Raw genomic sequence first — 21445 nt, forward strand, 5'->3', positions numbered from 1 at the left:
TATGTCAGTATAGGTGCTCCGTACTGCAGCGCTGGCCTTGACACACTTATGTATATCATTAATTTGAGATGGAAAGAAAGATTGGGAGAAGTTAGCTTGTAATTAAGCCTGTAAGACTTGGTCCTTACGTACTTGATCTTATTGCAGTGACCAGCAAGCGTCAGTTGTCTGTCTAGGTTGGCACCGAGATATACTATGCTGCCTGCTGGTCTATTCTCGTACCCTGCTATTTTGTAAAGAGAGGATGGTTGTGCTACTGGAAGGAGTAAATAATATAGTCGGTCTTCTTGGGATTAACTGTAATATTCAACCCTTCCAGTTTCTTGTTTTTTCCGCAAAAGACTTCTCCGACTGCCGTAGAGCTGTATTCATTGAACTACTGTAGATGGTTACATCATCGGCGTAAGCTACTCCGAGAAAAGTTTTGGAGATAGAGCAGACCCCTGGGGTACCCCACAGGTGAGTGGAACCTCTCCGGATACCACTTCGCCGACTCGAACCCTTAATGAGCGGTACTGCAGGAATGATCTCAGTAGAGTGTATAGCTGTTCTAGGGATTCTGCCTTCTTGCTTACTTCCTGTAGTTTTGCCAGGTATTGATCCGGGCAGAGGCCGGCCTGGAAACCAGTCTGCTTCGGTGGGATTTGCTCTACCTCTGAGCAGAAGGTTTTGAGATAATTAAGAATAATTTTCTCAAAAACCATGCCTAGGTGTAGAAGCAAGCTTACTGGTCTTTGGTCGGCAGGTTGAGATCTATTCTTCATGGGTTTCAGAAGCTAGAAGAGGATAGCTAGTTTCCATACCTCAGAAGGCAGGATTTGTAAAGGTTCGTAACATGAGCTATTCCTCTCCTGGGCAGCTGCTTTAAAAGTATTGTTTGTATCCCGTCGTGGCCTGGGGCCTTACTCCCCCTCGAACAACGATGAATAGCCTTGAGCTGTTTCGGGGTTACAAACATACACCGATGTCTTCTGTTGGTAAGTCAGACGAAAGACCTGTCCTTTTCGTTGTCATTTTGCCGTAGTGATCCCCCAACTCTATAGGCTACAAGAGTTGGATCGAATGGAGTGAATTTTAAGAAAAAGAAGAGGCAAATGTGTATATTCTAAATTATAGCTAAATTAAATCCATAATTCAAAAATTAAAAACGATACATAATTAGAAAGAAGTGGGTTTGAGTGGTGAGAGAGTTCATCAAGGAAGGATTGATATCGGGTTTCGGCCAAATGATATTTATAACTCCTTAAGAGGTTTCATAGAGCCGACAGTTTTACTATAAGGGAATTTCAACTAAAACTTTGGAAAGGAAACATTTTTATTTTATACATCCTAATTCATGTTCTGATTAAAATCAATTAGTTTAGTAGAATAATAATCTAATTATTTCACACATATTATTGTAACATGTCCATGAAAATATTCAGTTTTATTATTATCAATAAATTTGTCACCTTCTGCGAGAAAATTCACATTATTTATGTTTCCTTCTTCTGTTTAATTAAATCTACAAACGATACCATGCTCATTCGTATAAACAAAATAATATCAAGAAAGCCTATTCAACACCCACTCAATTAGTAAAGCTGTTTACTTCATAATGATTATCTTTAAGTATCAGTTTTCGCAATAAGTAATTACGTTGCCCCACTGAAAAATATCAATTCAGTTTTACCGTAAACTTATTTTTAACCCTGAATTTATATTAAGCTGAAACCTCAGAACTAGGCCGTGCATGAAGGGATGTTTTAGGCGGACTACAAATTATCAGTGGGAACCCGTGGATCTTAATAATTTGAAACATAAAAATTGGAAATCTGTTTAGCCGTTTGTACAAAAAAAACTATACGTATTCAGAAACGGACAGACAGACTTTGTTCAATATTTTGAGCTCCAATTGTTAATAAAATTTTTGAAAGTCCATTGTATAAATTTGAACAATAAAACTTGAAATGTTGTTATATAAGTACAGATGAACAGACTAAACAAATTCGTTCGTTGAAACTTCTTGGAAGCATACCTTAGAATGAGGTTTGACCCGTGCCTAATATGTACGCTAACTGAAATATGATTCATTTTTAGGCTTTAAGACATAGAGCCTAATTTCCGTGGGAACGTAATTGGTAATTTAAGTGCGCAGAGGAATCTTTAAACTCTTAAAATCTTGTAGCCATTCCGACCTCTTTCAGAGCTTTAAAACTCTCACTTTTTTTCTAATAACATTTATCAAAATTCCATCCTGAATTTAAAAATTAAGATCGAGGTTCGCCACTTCTCCATAATATTCCCTTTCTTCTGATACCTCATTCGCCAAAATCCATCGCTCCTGAGAGCCTTAAAAGGGATCGATACTACTGTAATATATATATGTATGATCATCTATATTTATGACCATTATCAGTTTTTCATCCTACTTTTTCAATTTTTTCTGTAATTACTTTATTTGAGTGCTAGTCACTTGATTCTTGGTATAATTTTAAAGATATCTCATGTTTTTAATTATTCTCAATAATGCTTCTATTTTCTTTTATTATTTTTATGCTATCTTCAATTAGTTTATTCTTAAACGTAGTCTATGTTTTCTTCTAATTTCAAATTTTTTTTTTTACTCCTACAGTATTTTTAAAAATCAAAGTTATCTAATTTATTAACATGATTCAATGAAGGGTTAACATTTTATTATAATTTATCTTTTGGTCTATTTAGAATATTTATAATTGGTCTTATTTTTTACGGGAAAGTTTGATTTTTTCTATTATTTTACGCATTTATTAATTATTATCGCCAGCTCAATTTTAGACTTATTCTTACTTCTCTGTTGGTATGATTTTGTCTTATAATAATTATACCTTTTTGCATTAACTATATAATTATGTTGATAAACCGAACATAATATTGGTATTCTGCAGAAGAATATAAAAATTTAGCTATAATTTATAAGTAGTTAAATTCCTTGATTAAGGAAATTAATTTTTATTATAAGCACTTAAGGAGCATTATTTTAACTTAAACATGATTAATTAAATAACTGATGACCTTATTGTTTTTTTAAAACCTATATAAACAATAAATTAAAAGGAATAGTTGCAAGTACTTAAAAATTATAAGACATGTAAAATATGTCAATGTTGAATTCTTTTGGCTCCAGTCAAAAGGGCGATAACAGCCTGAATACATCAAAACCTCTACGTTCCATGCGTCCAGCTATATTCAATCCAAGTTCAAGTAAAAAGCATCATTAAGCAGTGCCCCAAGGCGAATGTTCGACTCAGTATTGGAAACTCGTAGTTAGACAGACGTCCACACGATGCGTCCAATGTTGGAATGGGCTCGTACCAACGTGTAGCATCAGCTTATTTGGTTGAGTGCTGGAATTTCTTTACTGATTGTACAAGATCCCAGGGGAGAAAAAAAAGTTACTTCACTCCAATTTTTTATTATTTTAATAAAAAATGGATACAGTTATGAGTCAAAAAAAGATGACTGCCAACCATAGTTAGGAGGAAAAACTGACGGCTGTTTCGAAAATGAAAAAATTTCATTTTTGAGTTCTTGTACGTAAAAAAAAAAATACGTTATTGCCTTTGAGAAAATCATTCACTTTTACCATGACTGTACAAGAGATGAATGCCATTAAAGAGTGTATATTGATGTATTCAAGACGCACATCCATTCACTATTAGGTATTTTATTCCAGAAAAAAACGTAAAAATTTTACTCATTTTTCATTCGGTGCACCACATACCTAAAACTACCTAAATCACCAAAAAAATGTCAGTGTACATTATTTAAAGTAGAGTTAATTCTCTAAAATATGAACCCTAATAGACATGTGTATGTCTATTAGATCTCGAGATATAGTTTTTCATTAATCGAACGTTCTTTGCAAACATTGAGGAATCAATTGTGAAGTACGAGTAGTTTGGCAAATATCAAAAAAACTACGAAAATTGATAAGTAAAATATCTTTAATTTATGTGCTTGGACCTCTAAGAGTTCGTTAGATATAGATTTCTAAAATATAAATAACTACTGATTTTTCGTTATTAAATGTGGATTTTAAAAAAGTGTATTCCGGGATATTGGATAGAGTTCATATGACGATGAAAAATACATAAATATTGAATTCTTTGAAATTCTTCTGAGTCCAATCAAAAGAATAACAACTTAAAGAACATGTCTATGGTCCAACGTTTGATGTGTCGAGCTACTTTAGACCGTATAGTACTAGAGCCCAAGAAGAGAAAAAAGTAAGTTATTTTACCCCAATTTTTGATTACTTTAATGAAAAATATGTACAATGACTAGTCAAAATTGGTGAGTCTGCCAAGTATATGTCGGGGGAATAAAAAATAGCGGTTTTTTTAAAGCGTTAAAAATAATTAATTTTTCATTCGGAGCTCTACATATTTAAAACTACCAATAACAATAGAAAATCTAAGAGAACATCATTTAAAGTAGAGTAAATTTGATAAACTGTAAGCCCTAATAGTAATAGAGCTATTTACGTTCAATAGTTCTCAAGATATAGCTTTTTAAAAAGCAACATTTCATAAAAATGTTGTACAGAACGTACTGAAAGATCAGTAGTTACTGAATTTATTTTGAAAAATCTACATCTCAAAAACCATTTGACGTACAAATGGTTAGCTCTCAAATTAAAGCTAGTTTAATGGGCTATGAAGTAGTTTAATACGTTTATCGTCGATGGAGTAGTAGTTTTCATGATATTTACTAAAATAAATTGATTTATAGTTGTTCGGACAAATTTTTATTTGCCAAATTTACATACATAAATCCTACTGCCCCTACGAGGGTATGTATCATAAACTACTTTATAGTAAGTTAAATATTCTTAAGTTTGAGTGCTGGCAGACATATGTGCGTCTTATTGGTCTATAGATTTATTTTTGTAAAAAAATGAAATATTTTATTCAAACAACTAGAAATTAACAGTTTGTGAATTTATTTTGTCAAATATCATAAAAACTACTACTCCTACAAAGATCAACTATTTTATAGTAAATTTAACTAGCTTTAATTTGAGTGCTAATAGACATCTATACATCACATAGTTCCTGAGATATAGATTTCTCAAAATAAATTAACTAACAACTAATCTTTCAACAGATTTTTAAGAAATGTTGCTTTTTAAAAAGCTATATCTCGAGAACTATTTGACGTTAATAGCTCTGTTGGGGCTCATATTTCAGCAAATTTACTCTCCTTTAAATAACATTTTCTAGTGTTGTTGGTAGTTTTAAGATATAGAGTTCCGTATGAAAAATTAATGTTTTATTAGGTTTTAAAACAGCCGCCATTTTTTATCCCCCCTACCTATGCATGGCAGATCTTGATTACGTGGAGAATGTTTTTTCTATGTCTATGTTCACTCACGAATACATTCATACTCGAAATTCGAATTTTTGCTCTTTCGACCGATAACAATAGCTACACATTTTTCAGGTTTATATATATACCTTCCGAGGACCATAAATTTTAATTTTCGTAGTTAGGCATTACAAACGAAAAGCGCTCCTTTTTTTAACATAATAATATAAGGTTCATTTCTAATTCATAGAGTTTATATTATAATATGTACATGAATATTCGTTCAAAGTGTTATAACTAACAACTAAATATAAATAAAAAAACTTTGTAATCGTAATTATTTTATTCATCTTTATCAGTAGAATGCAATTGAATATTTAATAATCTTGATTTTTAGTTGACAATTTACAGGTAACATTCAATTTGGTTTGCTTTGGTGAATACAAAAACTTGTTTGTTGTTTTGATTTACTCACTATGATATAATAATAGAAGTAATATTTCAATTTCTTATGTAAAGTTTTTGTAACATCAAAATATTACTATGAATGAATTGATACTTTTACACATTAAGTTGTTAATAATATGTACTCTTTTTTAAATATCAAGATATTGATCAACATCATTTGTTATTGTTATAATTTTTATTATCAACGGTTAATTTTATTAAATTCTTTTATGTATATATATATCCAACTGACTCCCTCTCTGAATCGGATTGTTAAACCCGATTCCCCTTAAGCTAAAAAGAAGTTTCACTATATATGAAATTAAATTTAATACAAAAATAAAAATTAATGAATAAATACTTACAAAATGAAAGTGAAATTGAGGATGAGAGGTGGGTTTCAGAAGTGGAACCTATTGGTTGGCCGGTTCTGAGGAGGTAACTAACTGCACAGGGCCAGGAGTGGCCCCGAAAGGCTTCGCTTCCATATTTAGAACTGAAGCCAGTCTTTCTGTCGATACGATGAGGAGGAGAAGGGTCTACTTTGCAGACGATGCCTTTAGGTATGTCCATGTAATATTAACTCATAGTTAGGAAACTACCCACTAAACTGTAGTTTCGTCTGCTTCATGTCCCAGCTGTAATGTGTTCTGCGATGAGTTGTTTATCTTTGTCGAGAACTTAGCAAGAGGAAATAGATGATCGCATGTTGTGTTTGATAGTTATGTGCACGTCAAATGATACAGATTTCGTCCGTAATGTCCAGCTGAAAGATTCTTGAGATATTGGGAACCGATCGTTCACTGAAGAAATTTATGGATTTTTTTTTTTTAATTGTCAGTTTGATCGATTTGTAGTTGTATATTTAAATTGGTTTATATTACAAAAAAGTACAATATTAAATATATATGACTTTAAATTGGTCATCAACCTATCTATTTATTGAATACCTTCGTTGCTAACATACTTAACAGTTGATATTCATTCAACATATCTCGATTAATGCTATATTCTTAGGCGATTTGTCTTTTATTCAAAAACAATTTAACTCAGAGTAATTTGAGGTTAAATATCAGTTTGTTTAAAATAAATAAATTCAATAAAGTTGCCTTGTTCCTTAGTTGCTAAGCCTTGACTTAGGATTAGATTTAGCTAAAGTTAGTAGTTAGTTTTAGCTAAATTGTATTAATTAGTAAAATAGTTATAGGGAATAGATTGTTAGTTATTGGATTTAGACAAATATAAAAAAAATACTAGAAATGTAGAATAGAAAAAAAATAGAAGTTGATCTTGAGATATTGTGTTTATTAATTCAATTAGGATAAAATTAACTATAAATAAATATAATGACTAAAACTAATAATTATGTTTTCAATTCTAATTTATTCTATTGGTGTTGTTTCGTCTTTTATGTGTTGAACATGCTGATTTATGTATGCTTTTATTGTACGTCATAGATCACATTGGCAGTTTAATTAGGAACATGTCTTGTGTGGCATATCAATTGCAGGGAAAGAGCATTCATGTGTTGTTTCTTATCACTTGCACTCAATATATGGTATTTTGTTTTTTTAGAAGTGGCCATATCTTTAGGCATTGGATCTAGGCCATATTTTTCAATACAATTTTTGTCTGTACTGCACAAAATGATTCACTAATATCGCTATTGTGGTAGCATAAAATGTGTTATTTGTCATTCTGTAAAAGAGATCTACGCATTTTTGCCGTACTAATAGAAGATTATTTTTTCTACAAAATATTATCTATCATGTTCTGTCACTAGAGCTCATTTTTAAAAAAAGTATTAAGATAGTAATTTATTGAAATACATAAAGTCTTCAAATACAAAGTTATCAAATTCAAAACATAACACGGGCGTCAATGACCAATGGGTTTTCCGCCAAAAAGCCATAAATTTATGAGCCAGCAATTCGAAGCTCCTCTACAAAAACGATGGTCGTAAATGGCTTGAACGAAATTTATATTCCATCTAAATTATGTATCCGATATAGTACCATTGATTGGGAAAAAAGTTAGTTATTTCACCCAAATTTTGGATTATTTTTATGAAACATTGTATAATTAGTAGTCGAAATTGATGAATCATTCTTAAAAAAAAATCATTCTTATCATTATAACTATCTACATTAGAAAACCTAATAGAAAATCTTTTAGAGTAAATTTACTGAAATAAGAGCCCTAACAAAGCTTTCGTTTACGTTCAATAGTTCCCGAGATTCTTTAAACGCAACATTTCATAAAATAAACAGTCAGTTGTTAGTCAATTTATTGTGAGAAATCATGAAACGTACAGATATCTATTAGCACTGAAATTAAAGCTAGTTTTTGCTAAAAATAAATTATATTTCTAGCCGTTCGGACAAAATTCACAATATGCTGTCATTTTGAAATATCGTAAAATTACTACTCCCACGAAGGTAAACTTCACTCTTTATATCACATTAAACTCGTTTTAATTTGAGTGCTAATAGATATCAACACGTATAATGGTTCGTGAGATTTATATGACTAACAATAAATTCAGCAACTACTGCTTTTTTGTATGTATTTCATGAAATTATGCTTATAAAAAACTGTCGTGGAGAACTATTTAACGTTTACAGCTTTATTAAGTATCACATTTGAGTAAATTTACTCTACATTAAATGAGTTTTTATAAGATTTTATAGTGTTGTAGCTAGTTTAACGACATGAAGCTTGTAACTTTTCACCCTAATTATCTTTGGCAGACTTATCGAGTTTGATTAGTAACTATTCGTAGTTTCAATTAAATTAATCAAAAATTGGGATGAAATTACTGACTTTTTCTCACTAGGCTCTTGTACTATAAAGCCATAACATATTTGGACTCATTTAAGAATCAGAAATTCGAAGCCCCTCTCTGCCTTGAACGGAACTTATATTATACTGAATTTTATACACCATATTTGTTTGGTGTGCTTAGAAACCGAGTATCCTTTCTCTATTAATTTCCCAACATGAGTTTTTGAATTTATAAGTTATTTCATTTTTATTATTATTTATTTTTTTTTTTTTTATCTTGATTAGTGATGTTATAAGGGCGAAGTGGTTAGTTGGGTTCCTCACATTGCACCGGTGTTACTTTGAGTTTTTTTTTTCCTTTTACATTTTATTGGCAGTTTATTACTTTTTTGCAGTAGCCGACACATCTGTGATCTTCAAATCGTAAGTAATAAATATTAATCTAATTAATCTTCTTGCTTTTGTGTTGTAAAAATTGGTTTATGTAATCGGTTAGAAAGCACTATTAATCACCTAATTTAAAACTTGATTTTATATGAGCTTCTTCAAACTTATAGACTTGATAAAGATTAATGTCTGGTCTACAGATCACTCTAAATTGGTGACCTCCATCTAATGCGAGCAATGTATTGTTACAATTAAGGCAAATTGTTCTTGTCCAATTAAATACCGTCTATATTACAAACGGTTCTTCAAATAATATTTTGTTAAATACCTTTTTTATCATTTGTTCAAAATGCATATTTTGTTATATTTATTTATTTGAATATATATTTTTGTATTAAGTTTTTCGATTACATATTTAACGTTTAAGTAAGTGTTGATATAAATCAATTCTTAAATTGATCGGTGTGCATCTAAATGATTCATTATTTGACGTGTATAATTCCATATAGTTTTGCATTCTCAATTCTGAATGTAACGAGGGTGGGAATATTTTTATGAAGGAGGAATATTTGTCCTTAGAATCCAAAATTTTTAATTATGGTTCACTCTTTAGGCACCAAGGAACAAATGAGCAGCCGTAGTTTGAATGTATATTATCCATTTTTAACTAAATTCAATGTGCAGTAAACTACCGACTCCCTAACCTGTATAAACCATTCATAAGAAGCAATAAGATAGAATATACGTATATATATATTTGTTGCCGAAAATTATTCACGATTTACGATACGATACAAAATGAATTTTGTTAGTTTTTTTTCCCCCGATCCCTCTAAAACAGAAAAATTATATGGATTAATAAATGAATAGCTTTACTTGAGGATCATAAAGAATTTCGTTAGGCAGTGTACAGAATGCATTTAAATCTACTACTCCCCAAATTAGGTTTATTTCGTCTCTGTCTACCTATAATGAAATCAATTTAACACGGGTTCAACGATTGGTTCCGATTAAATTTTAAGCAATCGTTAGAGTTTTCCTAGATATAATTACAATGATAAATTATGCTGAACTTAGCAGTGATTTGTTTGTGAAAGATTTTGATTAGAAAATCAGAATTTACCTTGAGCAAAAATTTGTTTCATGCTAAATTCTATATTTTTCAAAATTATTTAGGTATTTTTTAACCATTATTCCTCTTTAGTATTAGTGAAAAACAAAAAAATATCAGAAATGCGTGAAAATTTATAGGTCAAGCAGATAGAAGTTGCAGCTGCAGAAAGGCTGCAAGTGGAGTGGGTGGGGTACACTCCGGCTTCCCCCGAACTAGGTAGCAACCACTAATCTCACTGCTTTAATTGTTATACCGTATTTTTCTCTTTATAATTTATGCTACCGAAAATGAATCAGTTTGCGCAGGTTTTTTGATTTTATTGTGATCCAGTGGCTATAACCTGACTTTTTTGTTTTCCCGATAGTAACAAAGATACATTTTTATTTTTTTGACAAAAAAAGTATTAGACCAATTAGCGTAAATTTAAAAGAGTTCCATATGAAAAATGCATTTACAGATCAGACATTTATGATTCCATTTATTAATGAGAAGAAAAGTAAATTTTCTCCGAAAGTGCTGCCATGTCTTGAAAAAATCACTTAAATACTGTATATTTAGCCTAAATGTAAATATGGTCCAGCTAGAATTTTTTCTTATTTCCTCCTCTACTTTTTCTTACTGATGCATAATTTTGTTTTCACATTTTCCTTAATACACAGTTAAGATAATTCGCTAATCATACCTTTATAATTTCAAGCCTTCATTTGTTGTTATCATCGGGCATTAAATTGAATATTTTTATTGTAGCCTGAGACTTTTTTTTTTAATTTAGAAAATTCTAACACTTTTATATTTCTCATGAAAATTAGTGTTTAAAACTTTCCTTTTAGTTCCTGGAATTTTTTGCTGAATCGAACTGGCATCTTCTTTGAAGGCGTTAAATCATATTCCAAGGTTCGTGTATGAAGTCCCTTCTATATGGACTGATTATTGACAAATCGATTTTTAAAAAAGTTAAAAATTAAATAATCATGACTAAAGTTTTGGAATTTTTTCATATATTTAAAAATTCTAGGCTACGCTTGCTAAAGTTGAAGAGCATTATTTTAACAGATTCGTGAAATCTTTTCATTGGATCTTGAGACGATTAACTTTTATAATTAGCCGGGAGGCAGTGGATGAAAACCATCAGTGAAGTTTACTAAATTTTAATTTTAACAGACTAAACAGTCTGTTTAACCTTTCGCTTTGAACAGCCCTGATGTAGCATTGCAAAGTAGGTCGAAACGTCGGACATTAAATAGTTAAAAATTATTTGTTCTTTTTTTACCGCAACCCTATCTTCTTATAAATAAAAAAACATTATATTTGATCCATTAAATTCATGCGGTTTCCTGAGCAAAAGGAATTGAGTAAAAATATGATGATGAAATGCGTAATTAAAATTTATATTAAACAAGAACAATGTTAAATAATTAAACATTTAGCTAGTTTCAAATTATTATTTTCAGTATAAAAAAAGATTTTAGACAGCTTAATTTCTATTCATTCAAAGGTTGATAATATAGGATCTAAGGAAAATGGTATTGCATGATATCAATTTTTCAGTTAAAATATTGTTAAGTTAAATAGCTCTTTTCAACATATAAACGAAAACATGTTTATCTATGTCCTCTCCTAACTTTTTCTTTTCACAAATATTATAGGGGAGAGCGCGGTGGAGGATCCACACCAAGGAAAGGGGTTCGAATCCGGCTAGGCAGAAAATTGTTTTCTGTTACATTGTTGCCTTGAGTCAACTCCTGTGGGTTCTTGGAACCCTCCTGAGATCCACCCAGCCTCATAAATTGGGTACCCTTAATTTGGGTAAAAATATGGTAGTCGAGCGGGGTTCTGACCAAATCACCTCCTTGCACAATCGTTGGTACTACAAGTACTGAACCCTTCATGGGTTGTAGCGATACAGATTTTATTTATTTATTTTTTTAATATTATAGTAGTGTTGATGTCATCGTTTCTCCTGTCATCGTCTAATACCCGTACCAGTACCAGTATTTGGTGGGGGGAACAAGTCCGGCAAGTGGGCCTAGTGTTCCTTTTTGCCAACCCCTGGTGGCTACCTAGGTTGCCACCACATACTAACCAAAGTGGGAGTGTCAAGATTCATTCTTCGGGACCGCCGAAAAATGAATATTTAACTGCCCAAGGTGGGAATTGAACCCACAACAACGTAAGTAATTAGCAAAAGTTAATTTCGGCTCTACCGACATTTTTGTTTGCACATCCCTATTTGAGCATTCATTGATTTGACTAATAAGAGATTACTTTTGCCACAAGGAAATATTGTACTAGTATACATTTATTATTTCCATTATGTATGTATGTATTGTCTGAATTTAATAATAAAGGAGGTTACGAAAAAAAAAAAAAAAATCAGAAATTACTCACTTTTATGAAAACAATATATATATATATATAATTATTATTTCAAAAGATTCTTTTATTCAATTGTTACTTATCGAATTCAACTATATTTCGAGTGATATATAAAAATGTTTAAAAAAAAATATTATAAGCTTTCCACAACCTCACACTATAAGGATTCGTAGAAGCCTTTTCAAGTCACCTTTAAACTCCATTTCACCTTTTATATTATTGCATTAATCCATCAATTTGCCAAAACATCTAACCCTTTAACCTATAATGTTCTCTTTATCTACGTTCTCATTATTGGTTTATCAAAATTTAAATTTACTTTCGCTATCTGAAAGAAAGTACCTATTCATGGGATCTTTGGTAGAGGCATGGGAATGGTGTCAATGTTATAAGTTGTGAAATGAAAATTGTCCATATCGTTATTAAGAGATCCAACATCGTCTAGAGATTCGTATTAGCAATGCATTTTGTCATTTATATTTATTGACATTTACATAAAAATACTAATACTACATAGTAAATTTGATCTTAGATGATGATACAGGCTTATAGCGAAAAGACCCATTTAAAAAAGACTTCATTTAAGACGCCTCAGAGAATTCTCAGAAATGAAAGAGGAAGCAACTTTAGAAACTTTTGGGCTTGGGTGGCTAGGGAATTTATAATGGAATGATTGATATCTGGTTCGGGCTAGATTGGTTGCATATGGAACATTCAGGTCTTTATGGATGATTTTATTTGTGACAGAGTAAGAAGCATTTTTTACGAAGGATTTTGGATTGTTAAGATTGGATACGAGAGGAATTCGAAAGTTTAGTGGACCCCAAAGATCAATTCCGTGTATTCAGATAGCGCTTATTATAGTCATGTAGATCAGTCTATTATCAGTCGTTTGTAATGGATTGGAAATTCAGATCGTTTGTCTAGTAAATGTTGTAACAATCGGAACCGACGTGCAGCTTTTTACCTTCTGAGTCTTTTGTGAGGATTCGAAGCCAGTCGTTTGTTCTGATGTAGCCCGAGGTTGCGGATCTGTTCGACAGGGATAAGAGCAACATTATTGAAGGATACTGTTGAGCAGTCGATAGCTTTACGACGAACTAAAAGTGATTTCTTGAGATTTATTTTAATCCTCCAATTTCGATACCATTCTTCGATGGTTGTGAAATGGGATTGGATAGTTCAGGATGCAATTAAAGGGTTATTATTAACTGCGAGAAATTTCTTTTTCTGAAAATCACTTACCTTTTTCGGCTCTCAGTGGCGATGGATTGTGAAGACTGAGATATCAAATTAAGGAAAATTTTATGGAGAAGTGACAAATCCCAATTTCGATTCTTAAATTCATATTGGAATTTAAACAAGAGTCAGTTCATATTGGGTTTTATTTTATAGATTTCGACGCGGAGATCAATCCCCAAATATGTTCTTTCGGAACGTAGGTTGGTCCCTCTCTTCTAAGGCAAAAAATTAACCATTTTTTGGATAGCGCATGAATTAGTGACCGGTTAAAGTTATTTCCAACGCAAGCCGTCTTGGTTGTCATGGAATACCCATCAGTTCTGTTGTTCTTTCCCATGCCTAAGTATGAACAATATTCAATGAAAAAGAATGTTTGTTAGATCCTGCTCTTTTGCATTAATCCAGAATTGTTCACTGCATACTTTAATACTTCTTCAGAACTCCTGGGTTAAGGTTTCCTTAAACCCGTTACCATTTCGCCGTCAAACATAGAGTATTTTTCGTTTGAGGTTGGTCATTACTTATTGAATGAAATATTATTAACTTAATTAAGTAACTTTCTACTCTATCGTCACCAATGAATATGGTGAAAATAATTTTTTATAGATTTTCTTAATAATTTTAGGATAATAGATAATAATGAGGTGTATAAAAAATGACCGTTTTTCAACCAAATTTGTATTATTATTGCTCTGAAATAAAATACAATTAATACTCTAAGTATATTCCATTGTTATCAACCGTCGTTAGCCATCTGATAGGCAATTGCTCAATCCCACCCTGATACCATTCTTTGAAATGGCTGACATAGAACTCTGAACCACAATTTCAACTTCCCTAAAATTATCAAATTTTTTTCTCTTGAAGTAAATAGGCCATGGATCGAAACAAGTAGTAATCCGATGGTGTGAGGTCTGGACTATATGGTGGGTGAGGCAGGAGTTCTAACCAGAAGGATTTTTCAACATATTTTCACTAATTTCTAACCTCTTAGCTGATTGCTGAGGAGTAAGTTGGTGAGGGACCAACCAGTCTACTGCTCTTTTTCACCTTCCCCATGGAGAGTAGATGGCGACTAACAGTATCTTTCGACACACCATACTACCTGGAAAATCCGCGAGTACTTGTGCACTGATTTGACTCAACAGCTTCCTGCAGAACCTCTTCAATATCCATTAATGATCTCCCGGAGCCCTGCTTTCTTTCCGACGTCGTATCTCCACTGCTAATTTTTTCAAACCAATGCGCGCAGTGCGCTGTCAAGGACGCCTTTCCCTTCATATTTAATAATTTCATGAGTTGCTTCAGTGGCTGAGATTTTTTTTTTTTTCCAGAAATGCCTTAAATTACGAAAATTTTGCAACTTTATTATTTGTTTCAAAGAAGAAATATTTCTTCGAAACAAATAACTAAACTGAGGCTTTTATTGATGTAGTCGCATGGGATTAAACGAGCTTAGAGAATGCTCTTAAGGAAATATTAAGTATTAGTAAGTATTTAATAGGATTAAAATATAATGGTAATTTTTTTATACACTTCATTTGCATAGATATTTATTATAATCCGTCAGTTTGTAGGTATGGGACGATTGATAGAACTGTTGGTGGCTCAAATTATACAACTAGATATCGTAAAAGATGATGAGACATCTATTCAAATCAGGGTTAATGTAAATTTACGAATAACTGAATCTTAACTTTGAAACTGAAGTGATATTTTTCAGTGGCGTAATAAGTTACGTAATTGCTCAATACGTAAACTGTTGCTTAAACATAGTCTTTATAAATTAACTATAAACTTTACCAATTGTGTGTGTTGAATACAATTACTATTATATTGATTATACGAATAGGCATGACATCGCTTATACTTCGCATGAACTAAAGAAAAGAATGAAACATATCTAATGCGAGATTTCTCTCAGGGGTAAAATAGTTAAATTAAGTTTTAATTATATGTACTTTTTATTCACAAACTTTACTTCAGAATTGTTTTTTTCATAAAATAATGTTTAGTTACCTTCAGTACAAGTGTAAAGGACTTCTAAATTCTGAAATTCCTTAATCCTGGGATCTTGGTCAAGTTTTAAGTGCCTTTACCCATTTAATACCTAAAAGGTTCGAAGTAAAAAAAAATTGTTTACCATTTTGAATCTAAATTACATATAATTATATTGTAGGAAGATAGTCCGAGTGGCGGTCTATAAAGCTAAATAAATAGTAAAAGAAAACTATTTATTGTTAACCAATATTTCGCTCTACTTTGCAGGGCTATCAGATTGAAACAAATAGTTGCTAAAATGTCTAAATTAGCTAAAGATTATCTAAATTATAACCACAGGTAAAACATTTAACGAATTTACAAAGATATCATTGGTATGATTTATTTTATACTATTTTGGAATTCCGAAATTATATAATACGAACTTTTGGTTTGTGTAAAAAAGAAAATCGAAAGCGAGTATTGTTACTACAATAGCCACGCTAAATCTACATTACTTTCAATATTGTCGAATACTAGTTGCATTTAATAATAAAGGTCTGCGGCTAAAAAAATGTATAGGATATATTTGCTTAATCATATGTTTCAATTAAAGAGCGATGAGTTAAAAATGACCTCCATTTCCTCTCATCAACTGCAGCTTTACTGAAAAATGGGTTTGAAATAAATACAATAATGAAAAATAATAGTATCTTATTATCATGAACTAAGAAACTGCATTCGATTTTTTTTCATATAGATTATAACTTAGTGAAATAGGAAAAAATACTTTTAAAAAAGTACTATGATTTTATCTCATAACATATAGTGAAACAACAAACTGATTTGAAAAAAATAGTAATAAAAAAAAAAACTATTCTATTATTATTAATTATGAACTAAATAACAGCATTGGATTTGTTTCTATATTTGATAAGTACTAACTTACTAGTGGTGGATAGAACACTGGAAATATACTATCACAAATATTTTTGTAAAACTGGATTAATACTATACCCAACTTGAATTGCATAAATAAAAGCGTCAAAAATTTCTATCTGTAACTCCACTTAAAAAAAAATTAGTCTCAACACGGATTAGGTAAAGATGACCTTAAATTATTCTGCTTAACATAAAAAAATATATTTAATTTTTTTTTTATTTCTTTATTTAAATTTACAACCGTACCTAATGATATATCCAGTAAATTTGATGTAAGTTTATAATGGAGTGATACAGGCGAGTAGAGAAACTAACCATTCGTAGCACTCTATTGGCGTTTTTACATTAGCAAGTCTCGTGGCCATCTTCTTTTCATGCGTCTCGGAGGATTGTCTGGAATGAAACAGGAAGTTAGAAACTAGTGGGTTCGGGTGGTAAGGAGTTTATAATGGAATGAATGATATATGGTTCGGCCTAGATCGGTTACATACGACATTAAGGTCTTTATATAGATTATATATAAATGATTTTATTTGTGACAAAGTAAAGAGCATTGAAAATTTTACGAAGGATTCTAAATTGTATGTGTGGATACGAGAGAAATTCAAAGGTTAAGTGGAGACCCAAAGCTCTTTCAGTCTTGAGTGAGGATTCCAGGCTAGCCTTGTGTCCAGTTGTAGTCCAAGGTAGCGGATCTGTTGGACAGGGGTAAGAGCAACATTATTAAAGTATTCTGTAGGGAAGTCGATAGATTTACGGCGAAAAAACAACATTTAAATGAGTGTTTCATGCATCTAGTTCGTGAGGTCCAATGGCTTAAGGTAACTGAGAAAATAATTGTATCATCATTTGAGCGTGGACATATGTGTGAATTATTTATCTCGTTGTGGCACTTTTATCTAATCCTATTCGGCCTTCTCGTAGAATAAAATTAATAATAATGTTACTCACAACATGGCGTGATGAATTATTTTAATCCTTTTCCGATGTTACTGAAATAAAATGTACAAGAATAAGTAAAAAGAAATCGATGCAGTTCCTTAGTTCATAGTGTCTATAATAATGAAATGATATTTTTTTTTTAATCGCTGTATTTTTCTTTTGCAAAACAAAACCGTATGTGATGGGAGGAAGTAGAGTTCATTTTTTGAATCAGCCATAAATAAAGTTTAAGGCATGTATTTTAGTAAAAATATCGTATGCGCTTAAAAATAAAATATTAATATTATAAATAAATAAAAATTTTTCAACCCGCATAATTTTTATACCTCAATCGTTAATTTTTCCACCTGATAAAATCGAATTCTTTAATTTCACGAATTCATTACATTCTTGAAACATATTTTATATTAATTATACTATAAGTTTTAAGGATTATAATACAAGGATTATTAATTTGGACAATCCTATGGGATCGACTGTGAAAAAATTATTACCGCCACTTTTATTCACGACTACTGGCCCAATTTAATTAGATTTAGCTGCTAGGTTCTAGGTTATCCCTGGGTCGTCTCAGGATCATATCATTTCCTTTCCAAATTAGAGCCTTCATATCTTCCATCCCATGTCTATCTTGGATTCCAGTCCATTTTAGAAGATAGAGGAAAAATATATGGGTTTTTAATGTTAATATATGAGGGTAAAATATTCTTTATTTAAACAAGTATTTTGCGTTTTTTAGGATAAATACATTTGTTTGTTTGATAAAATTACAATTATTATTTCTACATAAAATAATGGTCGAGGATGTGGTCAAAAAGGAACAAAAAATAGTTTTTAACTAATTATTTGCCGACCTTGCCACTTAGCAGGGCTTCATCAAAGATAAAAAAGGTAAAGAAAACTAAAAGGAGAAGATGGTCGGAGGGTGCGGTCAGCAGAAAAAATACAAATAAAAAAAGGAATTATTTATTTGTACCGACGTTTCGACTTGATTTTCAGGTCTTCACCAGGAGTATAAAAACGAAAAGACAACAACCCTCATTCAGAGAGAAAAAAAAAATTATATGTACATAAATAATAATGTTATCAATCTACTACTGTCTTTGTCCATAGTTATAAACCAACTAATTTATATTTTCATTTCATTATTATGTATATTTCAAAATTTTTTGGTCTATTATTTATTTAATTTTTTTTCTCTCTGAATGATGGTTGTTGTCTTTTCGTTTTTATAGCCCTGGTGAAGACCTGAAAATCAGGTCGAAACGTCGGTACAAATAAATAATTCGTTTGTTTATTTCTGTTTTTTCTGCTGACCGTACCCCCCAACCATCTTCTCCTTTTATATATCTACGGTTCAACTATTTTCACATCATAAAGAAAACTAAGTTGGTGTTAAAAACTATGAAAATATAAGTGAAAAATTATTTATAAATGTACATCTTATTTTTATTTTTTTTTTAATTGGTATATAATTCTTTACTTATATTTTCATTTCATCTTAGTTTACTTTATTGTCATCTTATTATCTTACATTTTAAACGTATTTTTATTTTATTTTTTTATCTTTTTTAGCTGTAATGAAGCCCTGCAAAGTAGGGTGAAACTTGGGCAAATAAATAGTTAGAAACTGTTCCTTTTTGGACTGCACTTCCAATGATATCCTTCAAATTATTATATCTCATTTCAATTTTAATTATTCAATTATTATTTCTCATTTGAGTACATTTCATCTTCCTATAAAAATGATGAATGAAGAAGACTATTATATAAATAGCAATAATGTTTTCTAATGAACCTGTGTTTTGACTGAACTCTAGACCTGATGTTCTAAACAGAAGGGAGTGATAAAATGAATGTCATTCCTTTTCTTCATTAACTCATTGCATATTAACTAAATAATCGATTGAGCTTTAAGTCTGAGTTCTTATAAGTAATAATCGATTATTCTTTTAATAATTCCTACCTTCTCCTGACTATAACTTCACTCAACCGATTTCATTCACCCCGGCATAGTAAATAATATTCATCTTATTGTTACGGTGTAGTTCACCGTCCTAAATTGGATAGTCGTTTTATACGCTAGTCCTTTTAGTACAAGAGCCAGGGAGAAGAAAAAATGGCAGTTATTTCACCCCAATATTTGATTACTTTAATGAAAGCAATGTATGATTACTAGTCTAAGTTGATGAGTCCACCAAGTACAGATAGGAGGAATTAAAAATGGGAGCTGTATCAAAAAGTTAAAAAAAATTAATTTTTCATTCGGAGCTCTATATGTTTAAAATCACTAACAACACTAGAAAACCTAAGAGAACATCATTGAAAGTAGAGTAAATTTGTTAAAATATCAGCTCTAATAGAGCTATTTACGTTCAATTGTTCTCGAGGTATAGTTTAATGTACTTTAAAGTAGTCGACGTTTATCTTCGTAAGAGTAGTACTCAAGTTTATTTTTTATGGTATTTGTTCAAACAAATTGATTTTTAGTAGTTCAGACAATATTTCAGGGGTAAAAGTTATATTCATGTGCGAATATCGAAAAACTACTACTTTTACGAAGTGCTTGTTCTCTGTTCATCGAAAGGTTTTTGAGATATAGATTTCTCAAAATAAATTCACTAATTTCTAATCCTTCAGTGCATTTTAACTGAGATACAGTTTTCTAAAAAGCTACATTTCATTAAATACATACTGAAAAATCAGTAGTTAGTGAATTCATTGTGAGAAATCTAAATCTCACGAACCATGATACTTACAGTTGTTTAGCAGCACTCAAATTAAAACTAGTTTATGTTATATGAAGTAGCTTATGACGTTTATCTATCGTAGGATTAGTCGTTTTTATGATGTTTGCAAATGACTGTGAATTTTGTAAATGGAATTTTCTTTGAATGGCCAGTAATCTACTTATTTTTAGCAAAAACTACTACTCCTACGAAGATAAACGTCATAAGCTACTTTATATCACATTAAACTAGTTTTAATTTGAGGACTAGATAAAGACATCTGTACGCATCATGGTTTCTGAGATTTAGATTTCCCACAATAAATTCACTAACAACTGACTTTTCAGTACGCTTTTTATGAAATGTTGCTTTTTAAAAAGCTATATCTCGAGAACTATTGAACGTTAATAACTCTATTAGGGCTCATATTTCAGCAATATTACGCTCCTTTAAATAATGTCCTTTTAGATTTTCTAGTGTTGTTGGTAGTTTTTAAGACACAAAGCTCCGAATGAAAAATTAATGTTTTTCAAGGTTTTGAAAAAGCCGCCATTTTTTATTCCCCTACCTATACTTGGCAGACTTATCAATTTTGACTAGTAATCATACATTGCTTTCATTGAAGTAATCAAATATTGTGGTGAAATAACTGCCTTTTTTTCTCCCTGCCTTTTGTACTAAAAGGACTAGCGAATAAAACGACTATCCAATTTGGTATAGTGAACTACCAACCTACTAAATAAGATGAACACTATTTACTATGCCGTGGTGAATGAAATCGGTCGAGTAAAGTTATAGTCAAGAGATGGTAGACATAAGTAAAATAACAATCGATAATTACTTATAAGAACTCAGACTTAAAGCTCAATCGATTATTTAGTTAATATGCAATGAGTTAATGAAGCAAAGGAATGACATTCATTTTATCACTCCCTTCTGTTTTGATCAGCAGTTTTAGAGTTCAGTCAAAACTAGTATGAACTAGTAGTTTGCAGCTAGTATGAATTTTTTTTTTCTAGTCGCATATCGTTAAAACTTAAAAACTTAATAGAACATTTTTTTTTTTTAAAATTATTTATTTAATGTAATTTACAACTGTTCAAAATAATACAATAGGTAAATATGTAGTATGTTTCATATACACTTGAAAATCTTGGGAAGGAATCACCCATTG

The 21445-nt window shown here is 31.0% G+C and overlaps 1 protein-coding gene across 1 annotated transcript in view; it reads left to right on the plus strand.

The window, feature by feature from the left end:
• Rim (Rab3 interacting molecule) overlaps positions 1–21445 on the plus strand; it is a gene marked incomplete in the record, with an annotated part of 186328 nt that overhangs the window by 29139 nt on the left and 135744 nt on the right. Inside the window, 1 exon segment of the mRNA XM_067045239.1 lies at positions 6180–6338. Coding sequence (XP_066901340.1) covers positions 6180–6338 — 159 coding nt within the window.

The sequence above is a fragment of the Halyomorpha halys genome, unplaced genomic scaffold, assembly GCF_000696795.3.
Source record: "Halyomorpha halys isolate HHAL.00 unplaced genomic scaffold, Hhal_1.1 Scaffold760.1, whole genome shotgun sequence".
Classification (NCBI taxonomy): Eukaryota; Metazoa; Arthropoda; class Insecta; order Hemiptera; family Pentatomidae; genus Halyomorpha; species Halyomorpha halys.